This window comes from Triticum aestivum, chromosome 7B, assembly GCF_018294505.1.
Source record: "Triticum aestivum cultivar Chinese Spring chromosome 7B, IWGSC CS RefSeq v2.1, whole genome shotgun sequence".
In the NCBI taxonomy this organism is placed as follows: Eukaryota; Viridiplantae; Streptophyta; class Magnoliopsida; order Poales; family Poaceae; genus Triticum; species Triticum aestivum.
In genome coordinates, this window is record NC_057813.1 from 27,950,392 (window position 1) to 27,972,992 (window position 22,601).

General features: G+C 47.1%; 2 protein-coding genes and 1 pseudogene across 2 annotated transcripts; 1 reads left to right on the forward strand and 2 right to left on the reverse strand.

The window, feature by feature from the left end:
• Window positions 1-573: 573 nt before the first annotated feature.
• Window positions 574-2,435, reverse strand: LOC123157589 (cytochrome P450 72A15-like; annotated as a pseudogene).
• Window positions 2,436-12,624: 10,189 nt separating this feature from the next.
• Window positions 12,625-22,324, forward strand: LOC123157590 (proline-rich receptor-like protein kinase PERK9). The gene is made up of 4 exons (XM_044575861.1): window positions 12,625-12,672; window positions 17,064-17,430; window positions 21,525-21,576; window positions 22,188-22,324. Exons 1-4 carry the CDS (start codon window positions 12,625-12,627, stop codon window positions 22,306-22,308), a joined length of 588 nt encoding a protein of 195 aa, XP_044431796.1. The 3' UTR covers window positions 22,309-22,324.
• On the reverse strand, window positions 18,024-20,592 carry LOC123156276 (putative receptor protein kinase ZmPK1). Its single transcript, XM_044574421.1, has one exon. The coding sequence runs from the start codon at window positions 20,561-20,563 to the stop codon at window positions 18,125-18,127; it is 2,439 nt and encodes an 812-aa protein (XP_044430356.1). The 5' UTR covers window positions 20,564-20,592; the 3' UTR covers window positions 18,024-18,124.
• Window positions 22,325-22,601: the final 277 nt, after the last annotated feature.

The window sequence follows — 22,601 nt, forward strand, 5'->3', positions numbered from 1 at the left end:
TATCTGGGCCTCGTGGCACGACAAGCGTTGGACTTGGGCCCAGAGCGCCGTCGCAGTTTTGCTTCTCCTCCTGTGTGTGTTTTTTCTCATATACTTCTAGAGTAGTCTTCCCTTACAACGCAACGTTACAGTGCAATCCAACAAAAATTGCTTAAAAGGGGTGTTTGACGCTACACCAAAAACACACGAAATTTGAGATTATGTGTTTACTTAAAAGGATAAACCAGGAGAGAGAGAGAGAGAGAAAGAGAAAGAGAGAATTTGCAATTAAATTCTCAAAAGAAATTTTCAGTGAGGTCAAAACTCATGCTTGGAATTGCCAGAAGTCAGAGAGCCCTCACAACGTATTGTGCTTTGTTGCTGGAACTTTGGGTGTCTTGTTCCATCATAGAATGATAATAAAAGCCAACTACCATATTTTCAGATGGTTATAGATCGAACAAGGAAGCCCCAAATGTGTTGGCTTTTTATTTCTAAGAAAACATAGACAATACATTGGTACAAATTTCCAAATAAAGTCTTACCACATGAGTGCACACATGGCAATGAATGAGGCGTGAGCGAGCATAATGATCAAATCGCGTAGAGCTTAATTTGAGCACCATGCATCGGACGCAAAAATGTCACATCGTGCGGTGCATGAGTGTATGCCTGTGCAAGGCTGAACTCAAAATGTTGAAGAATCATACACATTGCCATCTTGGCCGCAAGAAGCGCAAATTGCTGGCCGATGCAGACCCGTGGCCCCCAACCGAATGGGAGGAATGCACCCACATCCTTGGATGCCTTGGAGATCCCCTCAGCGAACCTCTCCGGATTGAACTCAAGTGCATCGTTGCCCCAAATTTCAATATCGTGGTGGATGAACAACACAGGGTAGTTCGATGAGGATGGCGGCTGGGTATGTGATGCCTCCGATCTTCATATCCTTGCATGTCTTTCGAATGAATGTGATGGCCGGTGGGTATAGCCGAAGAACCTCATATAGAATCATGGTCACCTGCATCGGTCGTAGATTGATATATAAACTTTATAAGTCCAAATCACTTTCACAGTTTTATTGTTTCAATGAAATCGAGCAGTTCCAACATTGCTCACCGTTTTGAGTCGACCAAAGCCCTCATACTCAGGTTTGTTCTTCCCAAATATGCCAAGGATCTCGTTCCTTGCACGGTATTGCCACTCTGGGTGCATACTTAGTACTATCATTGTCCATGTGAGTAATACTGATGTTGTCTCCGATCCTGCAAAATAAAATAGCTTGCATTCCTCTATGACCTCTTCAATTGTCATTCCGGGGATGGATTGACTATTTTCATTTGTGGCAGTCATGCTTGAATGGAGAATTAGACCGAGTAAGTCATCTTTGGTGCTTTCTCCTTCTTGCATTGCTTTCATTCTCTTCTCAATTAGATTACGCAAAATGGATTCAATCTTTCTGTTAGTTTGATGCATCCTTCGATTGTTTCTTGTAGGCAGGAATCTGAAAATTTACACGCTTATACATAATTAGTAAAAATAACTGGTTTGTGGTAAATACTTTGAAGTTTACATGGTACCATGTGCTAACTCACGTGTAACCAGGTATGATAATCTTCTTCAGGTTGGTCAAGAGGCGCTCGGCTTGCTCGGATTGCAGCTGGAAAATCTCCCTTCCTTCAAGGTAGCTACTCCCGAATGCAGTGCGAGAAATGACATCTCCGGTGAGGCTCTGAAGTTCTGGATAGACATCCAACTCGCATGAATTGTTAGGGTCAAGGGACCGCATCCATTTACCAACAAGCTCTTCACAGCACGCAGAAAACGCAGGTAGCATGAGTTGCGAGAGATTTAGCCATAGCCCACACTTAATCACAATGAGTATTTACAAGCATATACACATAAAAGTCATATGTGCCTTATGTGACAAAATTACACGTACGCACCTTGAGCTTCTCGAGATGAAATGCGGGGTTGAGGATCCTCCTATGCTTGGCCCATTTCTCGCCCTCGTAGTCCGCCACACCTTTGGCAAGCAACATCGACAGCGCCGGGAACCTGAGCTTCTCGAAATGGCCAAACTTGTTGGACATCACCTCCTTGCCTAGGCTAGGGTCTACAATGGTTACCTTCGGAGTCGGGCCAAGCCACGACACACACATCTTGCCATGCTTCCGTAGGACGTCATGGAGGAACGAAGCGACATGAGGACTAATGTCGTGGCAACCCAGCAACATGGGCTTTGACCGTGCCCCCCTGTTTCGTCGGTTGGCCTTAATAATGTCGCCGGTGAGGAAGCGATACGGAGTTCCTCTGAGCCCCTGTGCATGCAGCGCCCGCCCCAACCGCCGCAGGCACCACCACAACCAGTGTAGCAGCCGGGTGGCCTGCCACAGAAGCACAAGGCCTAGGATGCCGCGGATCACGGATCCCCATGGAATTGAGGCTAGGTTCATGGCCGTGCGGAAGCAATTGGTGTCTTGGTTGAGAGGTGAGAGAAGACAAGTTTATGGCAGTGCAAGTGGAACTTTGTTTTGATGGCTATCGTACAGTCGGGAGCCACAGTACATATAGAGATTCATATGCCCATTTGTCTAAATTATGTATTGCCCTTTGATTCACGCACTGGCCCATAAATTAAACATGAGAGAGTGGTAGTACTATATTAGTCTTGCTTGTATTGACTTGGTGGAGAAGAAACTGCGGTAGAAATCCCATTGGTTGGGTGACACGGGGTGATCTGATTGGTTAGGTGAAGTGCAGGGACGTGTCAATGCGCACAGCTCAAGCCGGGGTCATATCTGTTGACGATCTCTTACATTGGTGTACACTGGAGTATTAATTTAGTCCAACGAGCCAACAGCGATGACATGCCTGCGAGCTGCTCCATTCGTCTACACTGGTGTTCTTTGTTTCGTGTTTTAACTGATACTAGATCCTTAGGATCGGGTAGATTAGAGATTTGACAGTAGTCTACCTTCTCCTTGGCTCGATGAGCTCGAGCTGGTGGCCATGGCGGAGGGTGACAATGGTGATGGCGAGTGGGCAGAGGCGGCGGCAGAGCTTCCCGTCAGCCTAGCACTAACCTAGATCGGATTGGGGTGTCGGTGGGGTGTGTGGCGCACGATGAACCTCGTGATCTGTGCGTCTGGCCCCGACCTCTCTGTATAGTGCTGGCGACAGAGGCCCACCAACCAAAAGAGGGTTGGGCGTCCCCGATCAGGGCGCATGCCAAGGGGCCCGTTGAGCCGTTGAGGTCAAATGGGTGCAGATCAATCTAACATCCCCCCCTTGGTCTCAAATTACTTTTAACTTTGTACTTTACAAGTTTCATCACCGATTGGTACATAGAGCATGTTTCATCGTCACAGCTCAACTGCCGATAGAATCAGACAGCTACAATATACCTTTCTGTTTTGAAACAAATTATGTTTCTTTTGGGCCTCTCATGATCCAGGAGTCATAGGCTTTTCCTTAAACCCATGCCAGCTAAGTGTTCCTTGAACACATTGGATGGTAAGCCTTTCGTAAGCGGATCCGCAAGCATATCCTTTGTCCTTATATGCTCAAGATTTGTAGTGTGATCCTGGATTTTATTTTTCACAACATAATATTTTATCTCTATTATTTTGACAGCATTATTACTCGAGTTGTTGTTGTGAACATATATAGAATACCGCGGGCTGGTTGTCAGAGTACATCTTTAGTGGTTTGTCAATACAATCTACCACTTTCAAGTCAGGTATAAATTTCTTTAACCATATTGCCTGCCCCGTGGCCTCAAAACAAGCTATAAATTCTGCATACATCATGGACGATGCAACTATTGACTGTTTCGAGCTTTTCCACGAAATAGCCCCTCCAACGAGAGTGAACACGTATCCTAGCGTGGATTTTCTATCATCTTTGTCTCCCGCAAAATCTGCTTCTGGATACCCTCTTATCTCTAGGGAATCAGATCTCATGTAGGTTAGCATGAGGTCCTTCGTACCTTGCGCATAACACAATGCTTTTTTTTACCATCTTCCAGTGCTCTGTGCCTGGATTGTCTTGATATCTACCGAGTACCCCGTTGATAAAATCTAAGTCAGGGCGAGTGCACACTTGTGCATACTGTAAACTTCCAACAACCGAAACATATGGTACTGCTTTCATTTGATCAATCTCGTACTGGTTCCTGGGACATTGAAATTTCCCAAAACTGTCGCCCTTGACTATAGGAGCAGGTGTGGCTTTACTCGTATGCATATTATTATTTTTAAGAACCTTTTCTAAATATGCCTTCTACGATAGTCCAAAAACTTCACTTTTCCTATCTCAGTGAATTTCTATGCCTAAAACATGCAGATCTATTATATCAAAAATTGAGTACAAGAATTTCTTGGGTTTCTTGTAGCAGACTAACATCACTGCTAGCAAAGCAAGATATCATCCACATACAAAAAAGGATAGTGCAAATGCTTGTTTGCATATTCTCTAAAAAAAACTCAATTAGCTTTGTTTTTTGACTGGAAATAGGGATCTTTATCGCATGATAGAAATTCTGTTACAATCAGCCATAAGGCTTGCAGCTATAAAGGATGGAGCAGACTCCGACCAACAATCTGAAACCGATAAAGCAGTGGCATGTTTAGCACATAGGTCAGCTCCAACATTGGCTTCCCTATTGACGTGTCGAACCGAAAAAGAAGCAAACTCCATGGCTCTTCCCTTAATTTCATCGAAGATAGGCGTCACAACCGACCTGGGTTGTAATGCGAGTTCCAGAGATTCACGACCTCTAGGCAATCAGACTCCATTACCACATGCGAGTAGCCCCTCAACTGTGCAAATATGACACCTTCTCGCATGGCCAAAACTTCGGCAATGAAGGGATCCGTGACACCGGGTAAAGGCTTACTCCAAGCACCCATGAAGGAGAGATGAGAGCGCGCCACCCCCCCTGCACCTCCAGTTCAAGCTTGGCTGTCGATCGCCCCGTCCGTGTTAATCTTGATCCAGCCAGGAGCTGGTGGAATCCAGCCTTGGCTAGAACGCGATCGGCAATGGTCCTTCGGAAGCTCCAAAAGAGCTAGATCATCTCAGGCCCATTTAACCGCCTGCATTGGGTTGTACCCTTCCTCATCATGTGTCCATTTGTTCCGTGAGGTCCAAATAGAGTACATGATAGTAATAATTTTGCATCTCTCTGAATCGGAGAACATAGTATCCACCACTAAGTCCCTCTCCCATGTATGCAGGTGTAGCCTTGGAAGTTTGATCCCAAGTACTTCTTTTGCTGCTGTCCAGAAGGCCTTAGCATGAGAACAAAGGACCAAGGCATGCATCAGATCCTCGTTCATAGCTTTGCAAAGATCACATAGCGATGTGGTACGGCTATGACGATAGTGCAAGGTAGCATAATCTGGAAGGATGCCCCGGAGCACCCTCCACCAGAAAACCCGAACTCTAGGTATGACCTTGAGTTTCCAAAGAGCGGCCCACAACTGTTTTTCTGACGCTGAAGTTTCCACTACCGTCCCTTCCTCTAGAGCACGCAGCTCGTCTCGAGTCACCAGAGCACGGTAAGCTGATTTCACAGTGTATTCGCCGGACTTTTCAAGAGCCCATGCTAGGGTATCTTCTCCACCATTGAGCCGAATTGGGATATTTAGTATTGCCTCGGCATCAGGTGCAAGAAAATTTCGCCTCACTACCTCAACATCCCAAGTTCCAGACTGGTGATCGATTAGTTCAGAGACACGCTCAATATGATCGGTCCCTTGTCGTCCTGTAGGCTTGAGATAAGTGGTGGTAGGAATCCAAGTGTCATTTCAAACAGAAATTGACTCGCCATTGCCTACCCTCTTGATTAGGCCTGTTTGCAAAGCTGTACGCCCGGCTATAATCGCCTTCCATGTAGCGGAGGAAGAAGCTGGAGCGTGAGCCTGCAAAAATTCTCCATTAGGAATGTATTTTCCTTTGAGAACTCGCGAACAGAGGGTATTCAGATGGGTTAGGAGCCGCCAGCCATGCTTCCCGAGAAGCGCTAGGTTAAACTTTTCAAACTCCCGAAAGCCCATCCCGCCCTGTATTTTTGGTGCGGACAGCTTCTCCCAAGACATCCAATGCAGCGAACGCCTGTCGATGGAGCTACTCCACCAGAATTTTGCCATGGATGATGTGAGCTGTTTGCAGACCTTTTTTGTTAACTTGAAACAACTCATACCGTGGGTGGGAATGGCCTGTGTAACAGATTTTAGAAGTACCTCCCTCTCCGCACACGCTAGGTAGCGTTCTGCCCATCCATGCATACTACTACGGCTTCTTTCTCCGATATGTTCAAAAGAGCCACTAGTGATGCGCCCCACCGCTGTCGGTAGGCCCAAATAACGTTCCGTGAAGGCTTCCAGATTAATGCCCAGTTCCTGTTTCAAAGCCTCACGGAAAGTATGTCGTCGTGGAGCGTGGCCCATTTTTGTCAGAGACACAACTTCCTGCAAACACAAGGGTGTCCAGTTCTTTGATTTTATTTTAATGAATTGGATGACAGACAAAAAAAAAAAGATACAGGTGAAACAAATAGGGCAGCTATTGCTAATGAATTGGAAATCAGCTTCAGTCAGACAAATCAGTGTTTTTTTTTTGTGAGGGATGGACAAATCAGTGTTGGCGGCGATGGCATCAATCAATGAAACTCAAGCTGCAGGAAAACAATTGTCGGCCATCAAAAGTCAACTACTCCGATCCAAATTACAAGAAAAATACTGTACTGTAATATTTTTCACTAGTTCAGTACTGATATCGCGAATAGCCACAGGTGCAACCTACTGCACTACATCACAGATGCTAATCTCGCTTGAAACCTTCAAGGTGGACGCGGCCGGGACAAGCGAGGATCGGCGGGGCGGGGCAGTGCATCTCTTCTTAGCTTCTCCCAGCTCCGTGTAAGCGATGTTCTTGCCGGCAGCATTGGTCGTCGCGAGCGGGATGAGCGCGGGTCGGTGCGGCCGCGGCAGCGGAGCAGAGCGTTTCTTTCCAACCACTTCCTTGGTAGCGTTTGCCAACTTGACGGCGGCAGGGTCGTTTGAGACGGAAGAGATCAGCGCGGATCGGCATGCCGACGGAGAGGCAGATGACTTCATGGCGGACGAGGTCAGGATCTTCATCTTCCGCGGGACAAGGGGCCTGTTCGGAGCTTCTCCCAGGTCCAAGTACTCGATCTTCTTGCCGGCAGCATTGGTTGTGGCGATTCTGGCGAACGGGATGAACCTGGGTCGGTGCGGCGGCGGCGGCTTCGGAGCAGAGCGTTTGTTTGCTACCCCTTCCTTCGTAGCGTTGGCCCGGTTCATGGTAACAGCGCCGGTTGTTGACGTGGAGGAGATCAGCGCCGATTGGCGTGGCGACGGCGGCGCAAACGACTTCCTTGCAACTCTCTCCCTCGCTGCGTTGACGACCTTCCTCCGGCGCTCGAGATCACGACGGATCTGGTCGTGCATCGTCGAGGCCAAGCACTGCGCCATGAGAGCGGGCGTGCTGATGGTTGCAGAGGAACGACAGGAGGGCTCGATCGGCGAAGGAAAGGAAGGTGCTGTGAGTTGCCGGGCAGCGGCCCTAGCTAGGCTTATATCCAGCGGGAGGTCGCTGAGGTGGATTCGGACTTAAGGAGAGAAGCGTGCGTACCAAGCAGCGCGTGAACCAGGAGCGAATTCTGCAGTGTTTCCGAGCCTTGTTAGGTGTAAAATTGCCACTCAAAAACGTTGGCATGCATACGTGCAGAGCCAGGAGGTCGCCGAGCTGGAGTCGGACTCGAGGAGAGATGCGTGCGGCCGCCCGCGCACCCCCGTCGTTCTCCCTCGCGCGGCCTCCTGACCACGCCAGCTCGCCGTCGCCGACCTCCTGCCGTGGTTCCCCATCACCACGCCAGCTCGCCGTCGCCTTGCCGTGGTTCTCTTTGCGACCCTCTGCAGGTTCTGTGCTGTGTACCTTGTTCTCTGCCATGCATGTGAGATGGCCGCTCTAGCTTGCTTGGGCACGAGCCGTGGCAGTGCTGGCTCTCGCCGCCAAGGTCTGGGCCCCGTGCTGCTTGCCGTGTAAGTTCTTGCTGTTGCTGGTGGAAGCAGAGCACGCCATTGCCACTGGATGGTATCGACGTGCCCGACGGCAATGTTCATTCTCTCACATGTATGTATGGAAGTGGACGTGGCCGCCATACTCCGGCGCTCATGGGTCATGCATGGCAACCTCCAGCTAGTTAGAAGCAGAAGCTGTACGCGCAGCCGCAGTAGCAGCAACCTACGCAAGTGCCTCCTTCTCCCCACTGTTCTCTCCCTCTCTCTCCCCAAGGCACCCTCCCTGATCTCTCCTTCTTTCCGAGGATTCAGCCACGAACTTGTTTGGATTTACAGGAAATGCAGGGACAACCCTTTTCCATGATCTAGGGCCTTTTTCAATTCTAGGTGAAAATGCAGTCAAATTTATTGCCCAATTCATTGCACGGATGCAACACTTTTTTGGTTCAGAAAAAATGCAGTCATTTTTTTTATCTTAATCGTTTATGAAACTCAATTCATTGTACAGATGCAACACTTTGGTTTAGGAAATGCAATCAATTTTTATTTTCTCGCAAAAAAATTGCAGCCAATTTTATCTTTATCTTTTTTATATGAAACTCTTGATACATTAATCCCATCGATGCAAACACGGCGATTATTTTTGTTGGCTTCTATAATAGTTGTAGTTGCACACGTAGTCGTTTTCAATTGGATACGATTATTGAAAAGCTGTAGACACGACAATACTATGTTGGTTAGATGACGTCTCCCACTAGCATTGCTTACTTAAATTTAGTTAGACGCGTGACGTTGTACTCCTGCAAATTACAAGCATGTCGATTCTATAAGCAGTCCGCACAGGATACATAGAGGGGGGGGGGGGGGGGGGGGGGGAGTTGTACATCAACCGCTAGTATGGAAGATACCTGACCCAAATTTTATCAAACTTAATGTGGGCGCAACATTCTTTGCGGATGAGGGTGCTGGAGCATCAACGGCGATTATACGTGATGAGAGAGAGCACTACCCGAATAACCCTATATGCCTACGGCCTTATCTATGCTGACGGCTTTTTGTCGGGGCCGTCGGCATAACTTGAGCTACGCAGACGGCCTGGGAAAAGCCGTCGGCATAGAGAAGCCGTCGGCATACCTCCATCTATGCCTACGGTAGCCGTAGGCATAGTTAGGCCGTCGGCATATATCGATCTATGCCTACGGTGGCCGTAGGCATAGTTAGGCTGTCGGCATAGATGTGGCCCTGGTGGCCCAGGGACAAACGGCGGGCTGACGCCGTCAAATCTATGCCGACGGCCCTGACGGCGGCCGTCAGCATAGATATTATCTATATTTTTTTACTAGGAGCTGCCACGTGGCAGATCTATGCCGACGGCAAAGCCGTAGGCATAGTTTCAGCCCCTGGCCGAGAACTATGCCTACGGCATGGCCGTAGGCATAGATATTATTTGTTTTTTTTAAAATTATTTTTATTTTTTAAGTTAAATTTTGTTTAATTTAAATCTAACTTATCTAAACTTAAACATACACAAATTATACATCGATTTAGGGTAGAATTTTCCATAGATTATGAATATCCAGTTTGTTTTTGTTTTTGAGTATGTTAGAAATGTGGCCTCCTGTACTTTTGCATATAGGTCCTTCTGCTTTATTAAAATCATAAGTAATTGATACTTGGATTGATTTTGACGAAATTCATATGGTTTTTTATCAGAATCTTGAAAGGATTATGTGCTATACCATGTTTCAAATTTGAACAAACTTAAATCATGTTTGCTTCATCAGACTGTTTCAAGGATTGTGGTGGCGGGTGCAAAGGCAACTGGCTCAGGAGTGTGACCCTTCATGGACGCCGATGCCGTTGTCACTTGGAGGGAGGAAACGGCCATGTCGGGTTGACACGAAGGGAATCTTATGGTGGGTTTGTCCCAGACCTTGTTCTCAAGTGTTCCTATGGGCCGACCTATCACAACCAGGTGAAAACGTCCATTGGTCAAAGATCGTCCGGTGAAAGTCAAAGGCGTAGATTTCCAGGTCAACTTGTCCAGGGTTCGGCTGACCGGGGGCCTTGGGGGGGGGGGACAATGCCACCAGAGCATCGCATCGAGTCCTCATACATGTCGAAAGATGTGGTGCCATGTCTAAAGAGGCAATACGCGGCTTCGGTGTGAGGTTTGCCCTCATGAACGGCGATGCAATCGAAGTAATCCTTCTGCGGTTTTGGCGTTGCATGAATATTCCTGAACACTTGAAGCGTAATCAATTCATGAGATTTTTACACAGTGCAGACACGTATGATATAATATGTGTGGCAATTTCTTATATTTTTGTAAGATGCAGGAGTATGTGAAAAAATCCCCCACCATGGATTGTTCTTCGCATGTCTACGAGTGTGGTCGGGGGCCTTTGGGGGCTAGCTATGCCATCAAATCTTGCGCCAGGTCCTCTTACATGTCTGGAAGTGTGCTGTCAGGTGCAAACAAACGACATGCGGCTCCGGAATGTGACCCCCTTCACGGAAGGCGCTGCCGCCGACACTTGCAGGGGGGGGGGGGAATGGCCGCATCGGGTCGACACGAGGGGGGTCCGCTGGTGTGTTGGGCCCAGACCTTGTTTTGAAATGTTCCTATGGGCTGACCTATCACAACCAGGTGGAAAAGTACGTTGGTCAAAGGCCATTCGGTGAAAGTCAAAGGCCTAGATCTTCGGGTCAACCGGGCTAGGATTAGGTCGGTCGGGGGCCTTGGGGGTATCAATGGTACCCAAACTTGCATTGTGTCTTAATATATGTATACAAGTGCGATGGAGGGTTGAAATAGCCAATGGAGGAACGGGCAACGCATTTCATTCACAAACCAGACACGTTCTCTCTCGATAGCTAGATACTAACTCGAAGATGCTGCAGTTTACAAGCGGCCTCCGGTCAGGCTTTTGCGAAACGCGCTCAAACTTTTACCACACCCTACAAGGGGCATATGAAGACACTGTGCCCGGTCCCGGGGATTTCCGGCATCGTATGATTTTCCACAGATTTTTACGGCTTGATCTGGCATGCCACCAAGGTACATTCGCCCCCCAGTTGTGGGGCTCCTCCTTCTTTGGTTGCACTAGGCCTATGCATGCTGCAAAGACATCATATATGATTTTACAAACCACTTCTGGACATCATTTCAGGTGGCCGTCGTGCAGATCTGCAATTCCCCGCATTGAAACCCTACGGATGCAGTAAATTTCTCAAATAATCCAGGCGGGCCCGAAAAATGCCATGTCCTGGCACGTGTCATAAAATGGCCCTCTTTGAGAGCATGAGAATTTTTGAGGTCAATGGAGCAACAGGCAGCGCAGTTCCTTCACAAACCGAAACATTCTCTCTCTATAGCAAGATACTAACTCGAAGATGGTGAAGTTTACAAGTGGCCGCCGGTCAGACTTCTGTGAAACGCGCTCAAATTTTACCACACCTTACAAGGGCCATATGACGACACCGTGCTAGGTCCCGAGGATTTCCGACATCGTATGATTTTTCGTGAATTTTTACGGCTAGATCTGACATCTCGTCGAGGTACATTCGCCCCTCCCCGTGGTGGGGTTGCTCCTCCTTTGGTTGCACTAGGCCGACGCATACTGCAAAGACATCATATATGATTTTACAAACCACTTTTGGACATCATTTCAGGTGGCCGCTGTGCAGATATGTGATTTCCCGCATTGAAACCCTACGGATGCAGTAAATGTCTCAAATATTCCAGGCGTGCCCGAAAAATGCCATGTCCTGGCACGTTTCATGAAATGGCCCCCTTTGAGAGCATGAAAATTTTCGAGGTCAACGGAGCAACGGGCAGCGCAGTTCCTTCACAAACCGAAACATTATCTCTCTATAGCAAGATACTAACCCAAAGATGGTGCGGTTTACAAGTGGTCGCCGGTCAGACTTCTGCGAAACACGCTCAAATTTTCACCACACCTTACAAGGGCCATATGACGACACCGTGCCAGGTCCCGAGGATTTCCGGCATCGTATGATTTTCCGTGGATTTTTACGGCTAGATCCGACATGCCGCCGAGGTACATTCGCCCCCCAGTGGTATGGCTCCTCCTCCTTTCGTTGCACTAGGCCTACGCATACTGCAAAGACATCATATATGATTTACAAACCACTTATTGACATCATTTCAGGTGGCCGCCGTGCAGATCTGCATTTTTCCACATTGAAGCCCTACAGATGCAGTAAATATCTCAAATATTCCAGGCGGTCCCAAAAAATGCCATGCCCGGGAACGTGTCATGAAATGCCCCCCTTTGAGAGCACGAGAAGTTTCGAGGTCAACGGAGCAACGGGCAACACACTTCCTTCATAAACCGGACACATTCCCTCTCGATAGCCAGATACTAACTCGAAGATGGTGCAGTTTACAAGTGGCTGGATCCGGCATGCCGCTGTGATCCTCCTCTCCCCTCACAGATCGCCGGCAGCCGGGTCCGCCGGACCTCGTCCTGCTGCGTCCATCCATCCGTCAGGATCCGCTCCTTCCGTCCACCCACAACCCTACCTCGTGGCTAGGGTTTCGATGGCCTCCACCTCTAGCGCTGCTCCGATGGCGGCGAGGCCAGAGGACGCCAGACCCTTCACCGGCATGGACGCGGTTAGCACTTGCCCTCCTTCAGCGGTCCAAGAGAGTAAAAAAATTTAGAAGAAAAACAAAAGGGAGAACACAATTGCATGAGCTTGATTCCTATTGGTGGAAACGTTTGTGCCACGGATCGATGACGTGGCGCACATCCATCCATCTAGCTCTCCACCCCACATCCATCCAGCCATCCATCCATCCATCTAGAGAAAAGGACAAAAAAAAGAGCCCACGAGATAGAGCGCACCCAACTCCACCGAACGCCTCCTCCCTCTCTGTCTCGCGACCTCGCTCCTCTCTCCCCCACGAACCCCTCTCCCTCGCCGCCGCCACCACCCACGCCGGCCTATTCCGGTGAGCTCCGGCGACGGGAAGCACTCCCCCGAGCTCCCCAAGCTCCACGCCTCCTTCCCCTCCGTCCAGAATCGGCGCTCCCGCCCTCCATCGCCCCCCGTGCTAGCTAGGGTTTCGGCCGCCACCTCACCTCCGGCGACGGCGAGGCCAGATGGCGGCGGGTCAGGCACCGGCGAGCTCCCGAGCCCCTCTCTCTTGATTCAAGCCCCTCTCTCTCGATCCCGAGCCCCTATCTCTCGATCCCCTTCTCTCTTTTGTCGCCTCACATCGCCGCCTCAGTCGCCGGCCGATTCCAGCCTACTCCGGCGACCTCTGTCGCTGAGCTAGCTACCCAGGGCTCCCCGTTGAGCCGCTCTACCTCCTCCACTCATTCGATTCGCTTCTTCCTGCCGCCCGTGGTCGCCCCTATCGGTTCTTCCTCTCTAGGGTTTCGGTGGTGGGGAGAGGTTTGTCGTCGGCGTGCTCTTGCTCGTGGATCTAGTCGCCTGCGCCACCTCCCGTGCCTCCTTGTGCACCAGCGCCTCCTGGGTTTTGCCTGTGGTGCTACTGCCCCAGATCCGTCAGCCTCGACTACCTTATCGCCTGCCACCGTGCGACGGCGGTGATTTGGCCACACCGCAACCATGGTGGTGGCGTTGCTTATGGTAAGCTCCTCAATCCCTCTGCTCCCCTGCTCGTACTACTCTCTTCGGGCATGTCATGGTCGATTTGATGCTGCTCCGCGTGTCCTGTTAGTGCTTGGTGAAGGTTGGCTCACCTATTATTAGCTCAATTGATTACTGTGCTATCTTTATGGATTTGGCAATGTGGACTTTGGTCTACTTATGCTCCTGCTGCTTTACATGTTCATATTCTAGTTCTAGTTCATGTCTATGGACTGATTACAAGAAATTCTATGCTACTGTTGGTCTATCACTGCAATTATCTTGGTCTTATAGATGTTATTGTTCCTGTCCTATAGCACATGCTAGTTTCTTTATTAGTTGGCTGCTGGTTCTATTTATTCATATGTACAAGTGCTACTGTTTCTTTGTTATCTTATAAAGGATATAGTCCTTCATTTGTATATAGCTGTAACTTTCTTATTGATCAACATATACTGATTCATCTCTTTACTGCAATTACTCTGTGTTGTTCATGATTTGCTCCTGTAGTGGTATAAAATTATAGTTTCTCTTTCAAGCTGGTATGTGTGTTTGATATATACTAGTCTTTATCTAAATACCATGTATTGGTATTTCTTGTATGGTTTAGTAGATCATCTACTGGTGGTTTAGTTGTATATTGTACAGGATATAGTCCTCATGGTTGCATGTAGTGTTAACTCTTTCTTTGCTTTAGCTCTTTCTTATGCTCCTGCTGCTTTACATGTTCATATTCTAGTTCTAGTTCATGTCTATGGACTGATTACAAGAAATTCTATGCTACTGTTGGTCTATCACTGCAATTATCTTGGTCTTATAGATGTTATTGTTCCTGTCCTATAGCACATGCTAGTTTCTTTATTAGTTGGCTGCTGGTTCTATTTATTCATATGTACAAGTGCTACTGTTTCTTTGTTATCTTATAAAGGATATAGTCCTTCATTTGTATATAGCTGTAACTTTCTTATTGATCAACATATACTGATTCATCTCTTTACTGCAATTACTCTGTGTTGTTCATGATTTGCTCCTGTAGTGGTATAAAATTATAGTTTCTCTTTCAAGCTGGTATGTGTGTTTGATATATACTAGTCTTTATCTAAATACCATGTATTGGTATTTCTTGTATGGTTTACTACATCATCTACTGGTGGTTTAGTTGTATATTGTACAGGATATAGTCCTCATGGTTGCATGTAGTGTTAACTCTTTCTTTGCTTTAGCTATTTCAGATGTTTCAGATGATTTTGATGCATGCTTATACTCCTATCTATACCAGGTCCATGTGTTGTGCTTGTGTACCTATATACAGAATAGTACCCATGTGTAAGTGGGTGTATGTGTTCTGCGCTTCTGCTTACGGCAGATGTTTAGTAAATGTGCTATCAATGGCCTATTTATTCTTGCAGGTTATGGACTGTATCTTTCCTTGCCAATTCCCTCTCTTAAATCTGATTTGAACAGATGCTACACTGGTCTCTTCACTTTCTTTCTCTCTCTCATACTCTCACTGATAAGAACAGGTGCTCCTTAATCTTGCCATGCCAATGATGGTGTCCTGAGGCTCTCACCATTACTTAACAGCAGATGCTGCACTACTTGATCCAATGATGCAATAGTCCTAGCACTACTAGGTTGCCTGAGGACAATCCCTACTTCAAACCCTACCTCTGGGTTAGTTGGTTAGTAGTTGGTTAGTTGGATTTCATCTGTAAACTAACCCAAGCTTAATCGAGGGATCCCCTAATCATGGAGTTAGTGCTAATTTGAGTTGATCTTTGGGTTTAGCTTTGATCTATACTTTGCTGGCTTTACTTCTCTATTGGGTTATTCTTTACTGCCAATTGAACCTATTCCTTTTGGCCTTGCTGGTTACTGTTCCATTAGCTCCGTTTATGCAGTGTTGGCTCTCTTCTAATGTTTCTTTTATCAACTTAATCTGATTGGGGTTTGACTAATGTTTCCAAACTCCTAAGTGCTAGCTCCTACAGCAAAGGCATTTCCATAAGGGGAATGCTACATTTTAACCTTAATCAAGTTTTTCCTATTTGTTGTTTCTTGTTTTGCAGGTTGATGAACTAGAAGAAAGAAGCAGAAGATGAAGTAGATAGTTTAGTATAGGTTTAGTTTAGGACTTTTCCTTTCTTCTTTTATTTCCTTTTCCTCTAAGTGTAATTCCTGAATGCTTGTAATTGACATTCATATTAATAAAGTCTATTGTTTATTATTCAGGCCAAATAATTGCAATGCTTCATTTATTATGAATATAGTTTCTTTTATTTAGTTTTTGCAATATCACTTGTCTTATTTATTATGAATATAGACTTTTTATGCCTACAGCAAAGCCGTAGGCATAGCTGAAAATCTATGCCGACGGCTTTGCCGTAGGCATAGCCCTGCTGCCAGGAGGAACCAGGAGATGACACGTGGCATAGATATGCCTACAGCAAAGCCGTCGGCATAGATTCATCTATGCCTACGGCTTTGCTGTAGGCATAGCCTTGCCACAAGGAGTACCAGGGGTTGCCACGTGGCAGAGGTATGCCGACGGCGTTGCCGTCGGCATAGCTCTGCGACGTGGCATTGCGTGATTCGTCAGCGCTTTTGACGGCACCGTCCGTTGCCGTCAGACGAAAAACACTGCCGACGGCTATACTATGCCGACGGCTGACGTCAGGCCGTCGGCATAGGCCCCTATGCCGACGGCTATACTATGCCGACGGTCTGACAAGACTACGCTGACGACATCTATGCCGACGGGCCTATGCCGACGGCAACCGTAGGCATAGATCTATGCCGACGGCTTAGGGGCCTATGCCGACGGCCCGTGGCCGTAGGCATAGACCGCGAGTCCAGTAGTGAGGTAACTTTATTGCAGCACAATGCATTTACATACGATATACGTGATGAGAGAGGTAACTTTATTGCAACACAATGCATTTGGAGATGTGGTTACAATTGAAGCAATGACAACATAGAACAGATTGGAATCTGTCAATTCCCTCGAATTTCATAGGGCCGAGGCGGAATCAAATTCTCTTCAGGTGATAAAGTTTTGTACTGGCCAAACACAGTGGTGAAATGGAGCAGCATCAATTTTCGCCAAGTGCACCGGTTTAGTTTCTTTGATTGGGAAGGTCTCTTCTAAACGTTGTTTTAGATTGACCAATATGGTCGCATATGAGCTAGCTAGATACAGTTTTTTTTAATAAGAACTCGCTTTTTTGGACCGATGAACCCCGGATTGTCCGGTCAATAAGCTGGTGGATGATGTAATTTTGATTTGATCCTAACGAAACTAGCCACAAAGGCCTTTTCTTAATAAATAAATCAATAAATAAATAAAGAAAGAGTATTTTTGTAAGCAGCTAAGCTTAAGCCGAACAGCTCCCTCGAAAAAAAGAGCAGTTTTCCTCAAAGAGAAAAAAACAGCTATCGAATTGGTGCGCGTCGCTCCTCTCCCCTGTCCCTTCCAGAGACGCGCCGCGGCAGCCCTCACCGGCGTCACCGCGAAGCTCCAGCTCGCACTACCCGCTCGCCTTCTACTACCTCTCCGGCCTCCTCGACTCGCTCCTCCCCTTCCCCCCTCCTCGCCGTCGCTCGCCTTCCTCTCCGAGACTCCGACCCCAACAGCACCTCCTCCTCCTTCCCGCCCCCCTCCTGCGGCGGCGCGCTTCGACGGCCCGGGAGGGAACCTCGTGGCCGGCGCCTCCTCCCGCATCCCCTGCCTCCCCGCCGGCTTCCGCGTCGACCGAGCCGACCTCGAGGTGCTCAGGTGAACTGGTGATTGTTTTGACACTCCCTGTCATTGTTGATTCTTCTGTTCTTTAATCTGTTGGTTGCATGATAAATCAAGTAGTAGTACAACTGGCTATAGATTGATCCAACCTATTACTATTCATGTTAGATTCCGCAACAAATTCTGTTTGCTAATAATCTAGCTCACTAGGATTGCAGATTTCTTCAAATAACTAAAAGCAGATGTGTTATGTTATATGGACTTAAGCATCCAAACAAAAAGACAAAATGAAATACCAGTTACTGGTTAGTGCTCCATCTTGAGAAACTAGTTATTGATACGAATCCGGACTTCGGGAGAGTCTCTACCTATGGCAGGGAAAGGCTTGCATCAACTTTTCTGCAACATCACAGAATAATATGGATTGTTCCAACCTACTATTCATGTTAGATTTGGTATATTTCTGTTTGCAATCAGTCTGGCTCACTAGGATTGATTTCTTCAAATAACTGAAAGTAGATGTGTTATGTTATATGGAATTAAGCATCCAAACAGAAAGACAAAATGAAATATCAGTTACTGGCTAGTACTCCATCTTAAGAAACTAGTTATTAGTACAAATCCGGAGAGTCTCCACATATGGCAAGGAAAGGCTTGCCTTTTCTGCAACATCACATAATATTATTCTTACATCAGCTAGATGTAACAATAGTAAATACTACACTGAACATTATTCCACAAGTGAAAGCAGAGTTTCGACCACATGGCTCATGCTCGGTCTTCTGCTCCTCTCCTCTTGCACACATGATATTGCTATCTTAAGCATTACTATCGCTTCCGAATGGTTGAATTCTCCATCCAGTCTGTGGTCGACAAACTCCAGAAGCCATGACTGGTCTTCGCCTGCTAGTTTCTCTTCAAGAATTTCAGTAGAGCATCTAACAGCCATTTCCACCTCCTCCTCAGCGTCGACCATCCAACTAGAAACCCGAACCCCCTTCACTAACTCAAGAAGAACTACTCCATAGCTGTAAACATCGGCCTTGCCAGTGATTGGAAGGTTTAGAGCCCATTCCGGTGCAATATATCCTCTGGTCCCAAGTACCCTTGACAACATCAGTGCTCTTGATCCTCGCTTTTGTAGCTTAACCAGTCCAAAATCTGCAATCTTGGGCTCAAAGTCTTTATCTAACAATATGTTCTCTGGTTTGACATCACAATGCACTATCCATTCAAGGCACTCATGGTGGAGATAGGCCAGTCCTTTTGCCACCCCAAGTGCAATATTATACCTTTGGTTCCATTGGAGCACAGGGATTATTCTTTGGTAATCAAATAGAGCTCTGTCTAAAGAACCATTCTCGATGAACTCAGAAACCAAGAGCTTGCACGTCTTCTCGACAGAAAACCCCCACATTCTGACCAGATTCATATGATAAATTCTGCCTATGACACTTAGCTCAGACCTGAACTCCTGCTCTCCATGGATCACATCGTTTAGCTTCTTCACTGCAACCGTCCTTTCATCATCAAGGACTCCTTTGTAAACTGCTCCTGACCCACCACTTCCTAGCTCTTCCTGGAAGCAATTGGTTGCTTTCAGTAACTCACTGTGACTAAATATTCGGAACTGGCTGGATATTATCATGTAACCTTCATCTGTAACCTCTGGTCCTATCTTCCATTTGTAAACTACCAAACAACCAGCGATGACTAAAGCTACTTCGATGCAAAGCAGCGTTAATGCTGAAGAAAGGAAGTAGCCAACCTTGAACTTGGAAATGGCACCCTTGAACATCCGCGATGAAGTGTCTGCTTCTTTTTCATGAATTTTGCATTCGTGGGTTACTGTAGAAGCCAATTCTGACGTAGACATCACTCCCTTGGGAACTTTCAGATAAATGTCATTGTAAGGGTCTGGGAAGTTCTTGCCATTCAGAAGAGAGACCTTTGGATAACATTTGCCTTCTCCTCGTCGGTACGAAAAAGCTTGGCAATCAACATTGTCCGAGCATGCCTCTTTGCACTGCAAGAATGGCACCGAGTCTGCGTACTCCAAGTCATGCTGGTAAAAGTCAGTTTGTGCGAGCTTACTGAACGAAAAAGTGGCCATGTTGTTTGCCTCATGTCTTCTCCGGTCGTCCCAGCTGGCTGTTATGTTTGCCTTGCGCCTGCACCCTTTGCTCCAGTTGCTTGCATCAACCACCTCGAAGCCTTCGAGGCAAGAGCACTCGAGCTTTGGTATGTATTTGCAGAGACTGTTTTGGCCACAGAGTCCATGTATATCGCAGACTCGGTGGAGTGCCATCCAAGAGACTGACCAATCGCCGCTTGTTGCGTTTAGGCTATACAGCCTAAGGTTGCCATCGTAATCCAGAGTCAACCTCCTCATGACCTTTTCACCAAGATCAGAAGCTTCAAATGTCGAGTTGTCACTCGAGAAAAACTGGCCTGTCTGTTGAAGAACAGCATAGCGGCTACGGTTGTAAGCACTCCTCTGATTTACCCACAGTTTGTTGGCAGGGTTGGGCCAATATATGCTACTAATCTCGGGGCCATCATAGATGAGTTTTAGCTGATTGTCACTGTCAAAGTACAACGTATAGAACCCTGTGTAGAGCAGACCCCTGGCAGATGCAGATACCAGCTGTACGTACCGGGTCATGGGCTGGGATGGCAGAAGCGTGTCGGTCGGTGAGTCGAAGCTCTTCCAAAGTTGCCGACCGTCCTGATCCACGACGACAAGGTTGCCGCTGTCGAGAAGCTCTGCTCGGCTTGCACGAGCGGCGTTCATGTTGGTGCTCCAGACGGCCGTGCCATCGTAGTCAAGCAGGGCCAAGCCCCCGTCCGTTTGGAAGGAGAGCCTAGATCCCCTACCGTTCACGGGCACATCGCGGTTAGCCGTCCAAGCGACGGTCTTCCCTGATGAGCCGGTGAACCAGATGGAGAAGGTGAAAGCGTTGGTGGCCACCCTATAGAACCCACAGGCGAAAGCACCGCTGGGCGATAAAAGGATGGTGGTGGTTGTGCTGTTGCTGCTGCTGTTGGTGGAGATGGAGGAACCTGGTCCAAGGTAGCTGATGCCATGATCCTTTGCAAGCGCAAGGGAGATAAGCAAGAGAAGGAATGAGATGGATGTGCTGAAGATGTAGGCAACTCTCATGGTCATGGCATCCGTCCGGTTCTTCTTACTTTTCATGTATCCAGTGCGCAGGAGGAAGCACCTTGTGTCCTAGTAGTTATATACACCCAGGTTCACGTGGCTTCCATAATTTAGTTGCAGTCCTGCCCTAGTAGTTTGAAAAGGACTGAACGGCGCGAGGGACACGGCGAGCGCTGCTCACTGCAATCTGGCCGATGCTTATTATTTTGAAATCTATGTCAAAAACTATTTTAGTCTACACGATGACTTCTTACACTAGTAGGGCCACCGTGATTAATTGTAGTCGGCTGGTTGTTGGTGGTTGGGTGCGAGCATGGTTAATAGTGCTGGCTATATGAAACTGCCATATCGTCATTCATACAATAGTGTGAGCTAAGAGCATCTACAGCCGGACACCTCAAACCATCCCTCAGACGCTCGTGGACGTGCCCGGTCAGTGACCGGGCAGGAGAGAGAAGGAAAAACGTGACCCAACTAGATCCCTCGTATCATCCTATAGGCCCGGGCTGTCCGCAAACTCTTATATCCATCTTAAATATGAAGAGAACACGAGGGCTCGCGGACACGCCCGGCCGCGCTCGGACATTCCGCCACATAGGACGCGGCCCTACCCGACCACCTCTTTTTTTTTCTATCTCTTCATCTTGACCAATCATGTGCAAGTGATCGGATATATGAGAAGAAAAATGAAAAGTGGGGTTGCACGGACGGATAAATAGGGGCTCAAAACGGACAGACCGGGCACATCCGCGTGCGTTTAAGGGGTTATATTTGCTATGTCCGGTTGTAAATGCTCTAAAGGTTGGTTATTACATTAGTAGTTTGTTCTATCTTCTCTCTTTCTCTTTTTTAACATTTATTGTATTTGTCTAAGAATACACATATAGTTAAGCTTTTGCATAAGAGTTCATTTTCCTTACTTTTTTATATTTTTCTCCTCCATATAAACAAAATGACATGTAAGCAGGTTGTAAGCGGATGCAGACGAGTAGCACACGGCAACCACACCCACCAAAAATGTAAGCCACTCATAGTTAGTTTTGAGATTTGTGCGACTTTTTGTTAAATTAGCAATGACTTCATAATACACGCGTTTGTGTATATGTCAATAGTAAAAAGCTGTTCATACTCATTTATTAGTGAAATGGACGCAACACATTTAGTTCACACATTGACTGACGAAGTGGTGCAAGTGTTCAACGGAGAATTGATTGAAACTAAATGAATGTAAACTTGCCAGGCAACTTACAGTGGAAAGGTACCCCTAAAAAAGACTTGCAAGATAAAATGGTAAAGGGTAAAATAAAAGATGCAACTACGAAGACTTAAGCTAGTTCTTTTTGAATTATTTGAAGAACATTATGGTTTTCTCAGAAACCACAGTTTTCAAATCTTTTTTTAAGGGGTTTGGGTTCAACAAATATCAAAGTTTTATAAACATATTGTCTCTAATACCATGTTTCTTTAGTATTTAAGAAATGATGTCCTGACCACTTTTTTTCTAAACCGTAAACGAAAAAAACTATGGTTTTTCGAAACTGAAGTATTCATTGCCTACGCAATTGAATACCGATGTTCCAGTCCCAGTCGTCTGTTATGTTTGACTTTTGGCTTGCACCCTTCGCTCCAGTTGCTTGGATCAACCACCTCAATCTACGTCGAGGGGGATAGGAAAGGGACTGGACGGCAAGTCATTTAAGATTTATAACCCGTCAAGCACGTGCACGTCGACCCCGAATGTTACCGTATGAAGACGCACACGCCCAGGTAAGCAAAGACACGATCGAGGTCATGTTGTTTTCTACCGCTGGGTACACTGGTTTATACAGCTTGGACACACTGACTGACTGACCGCGTGGTGTGACCGGTACTGTACTCTGGTCCAGTCCGTGTAGCACGGCAATGCTGAGTTCAACTCCACGCATGACCCCACAAACGGACCTTTGGGGAAGGACAGACACGGTGGTCCGTTTGCGGTACTACGGCTTTTGGTGCACCCAATGGCCGACCGCATCCCAAACTGTCCGTTTTTTCGGACTTGAAT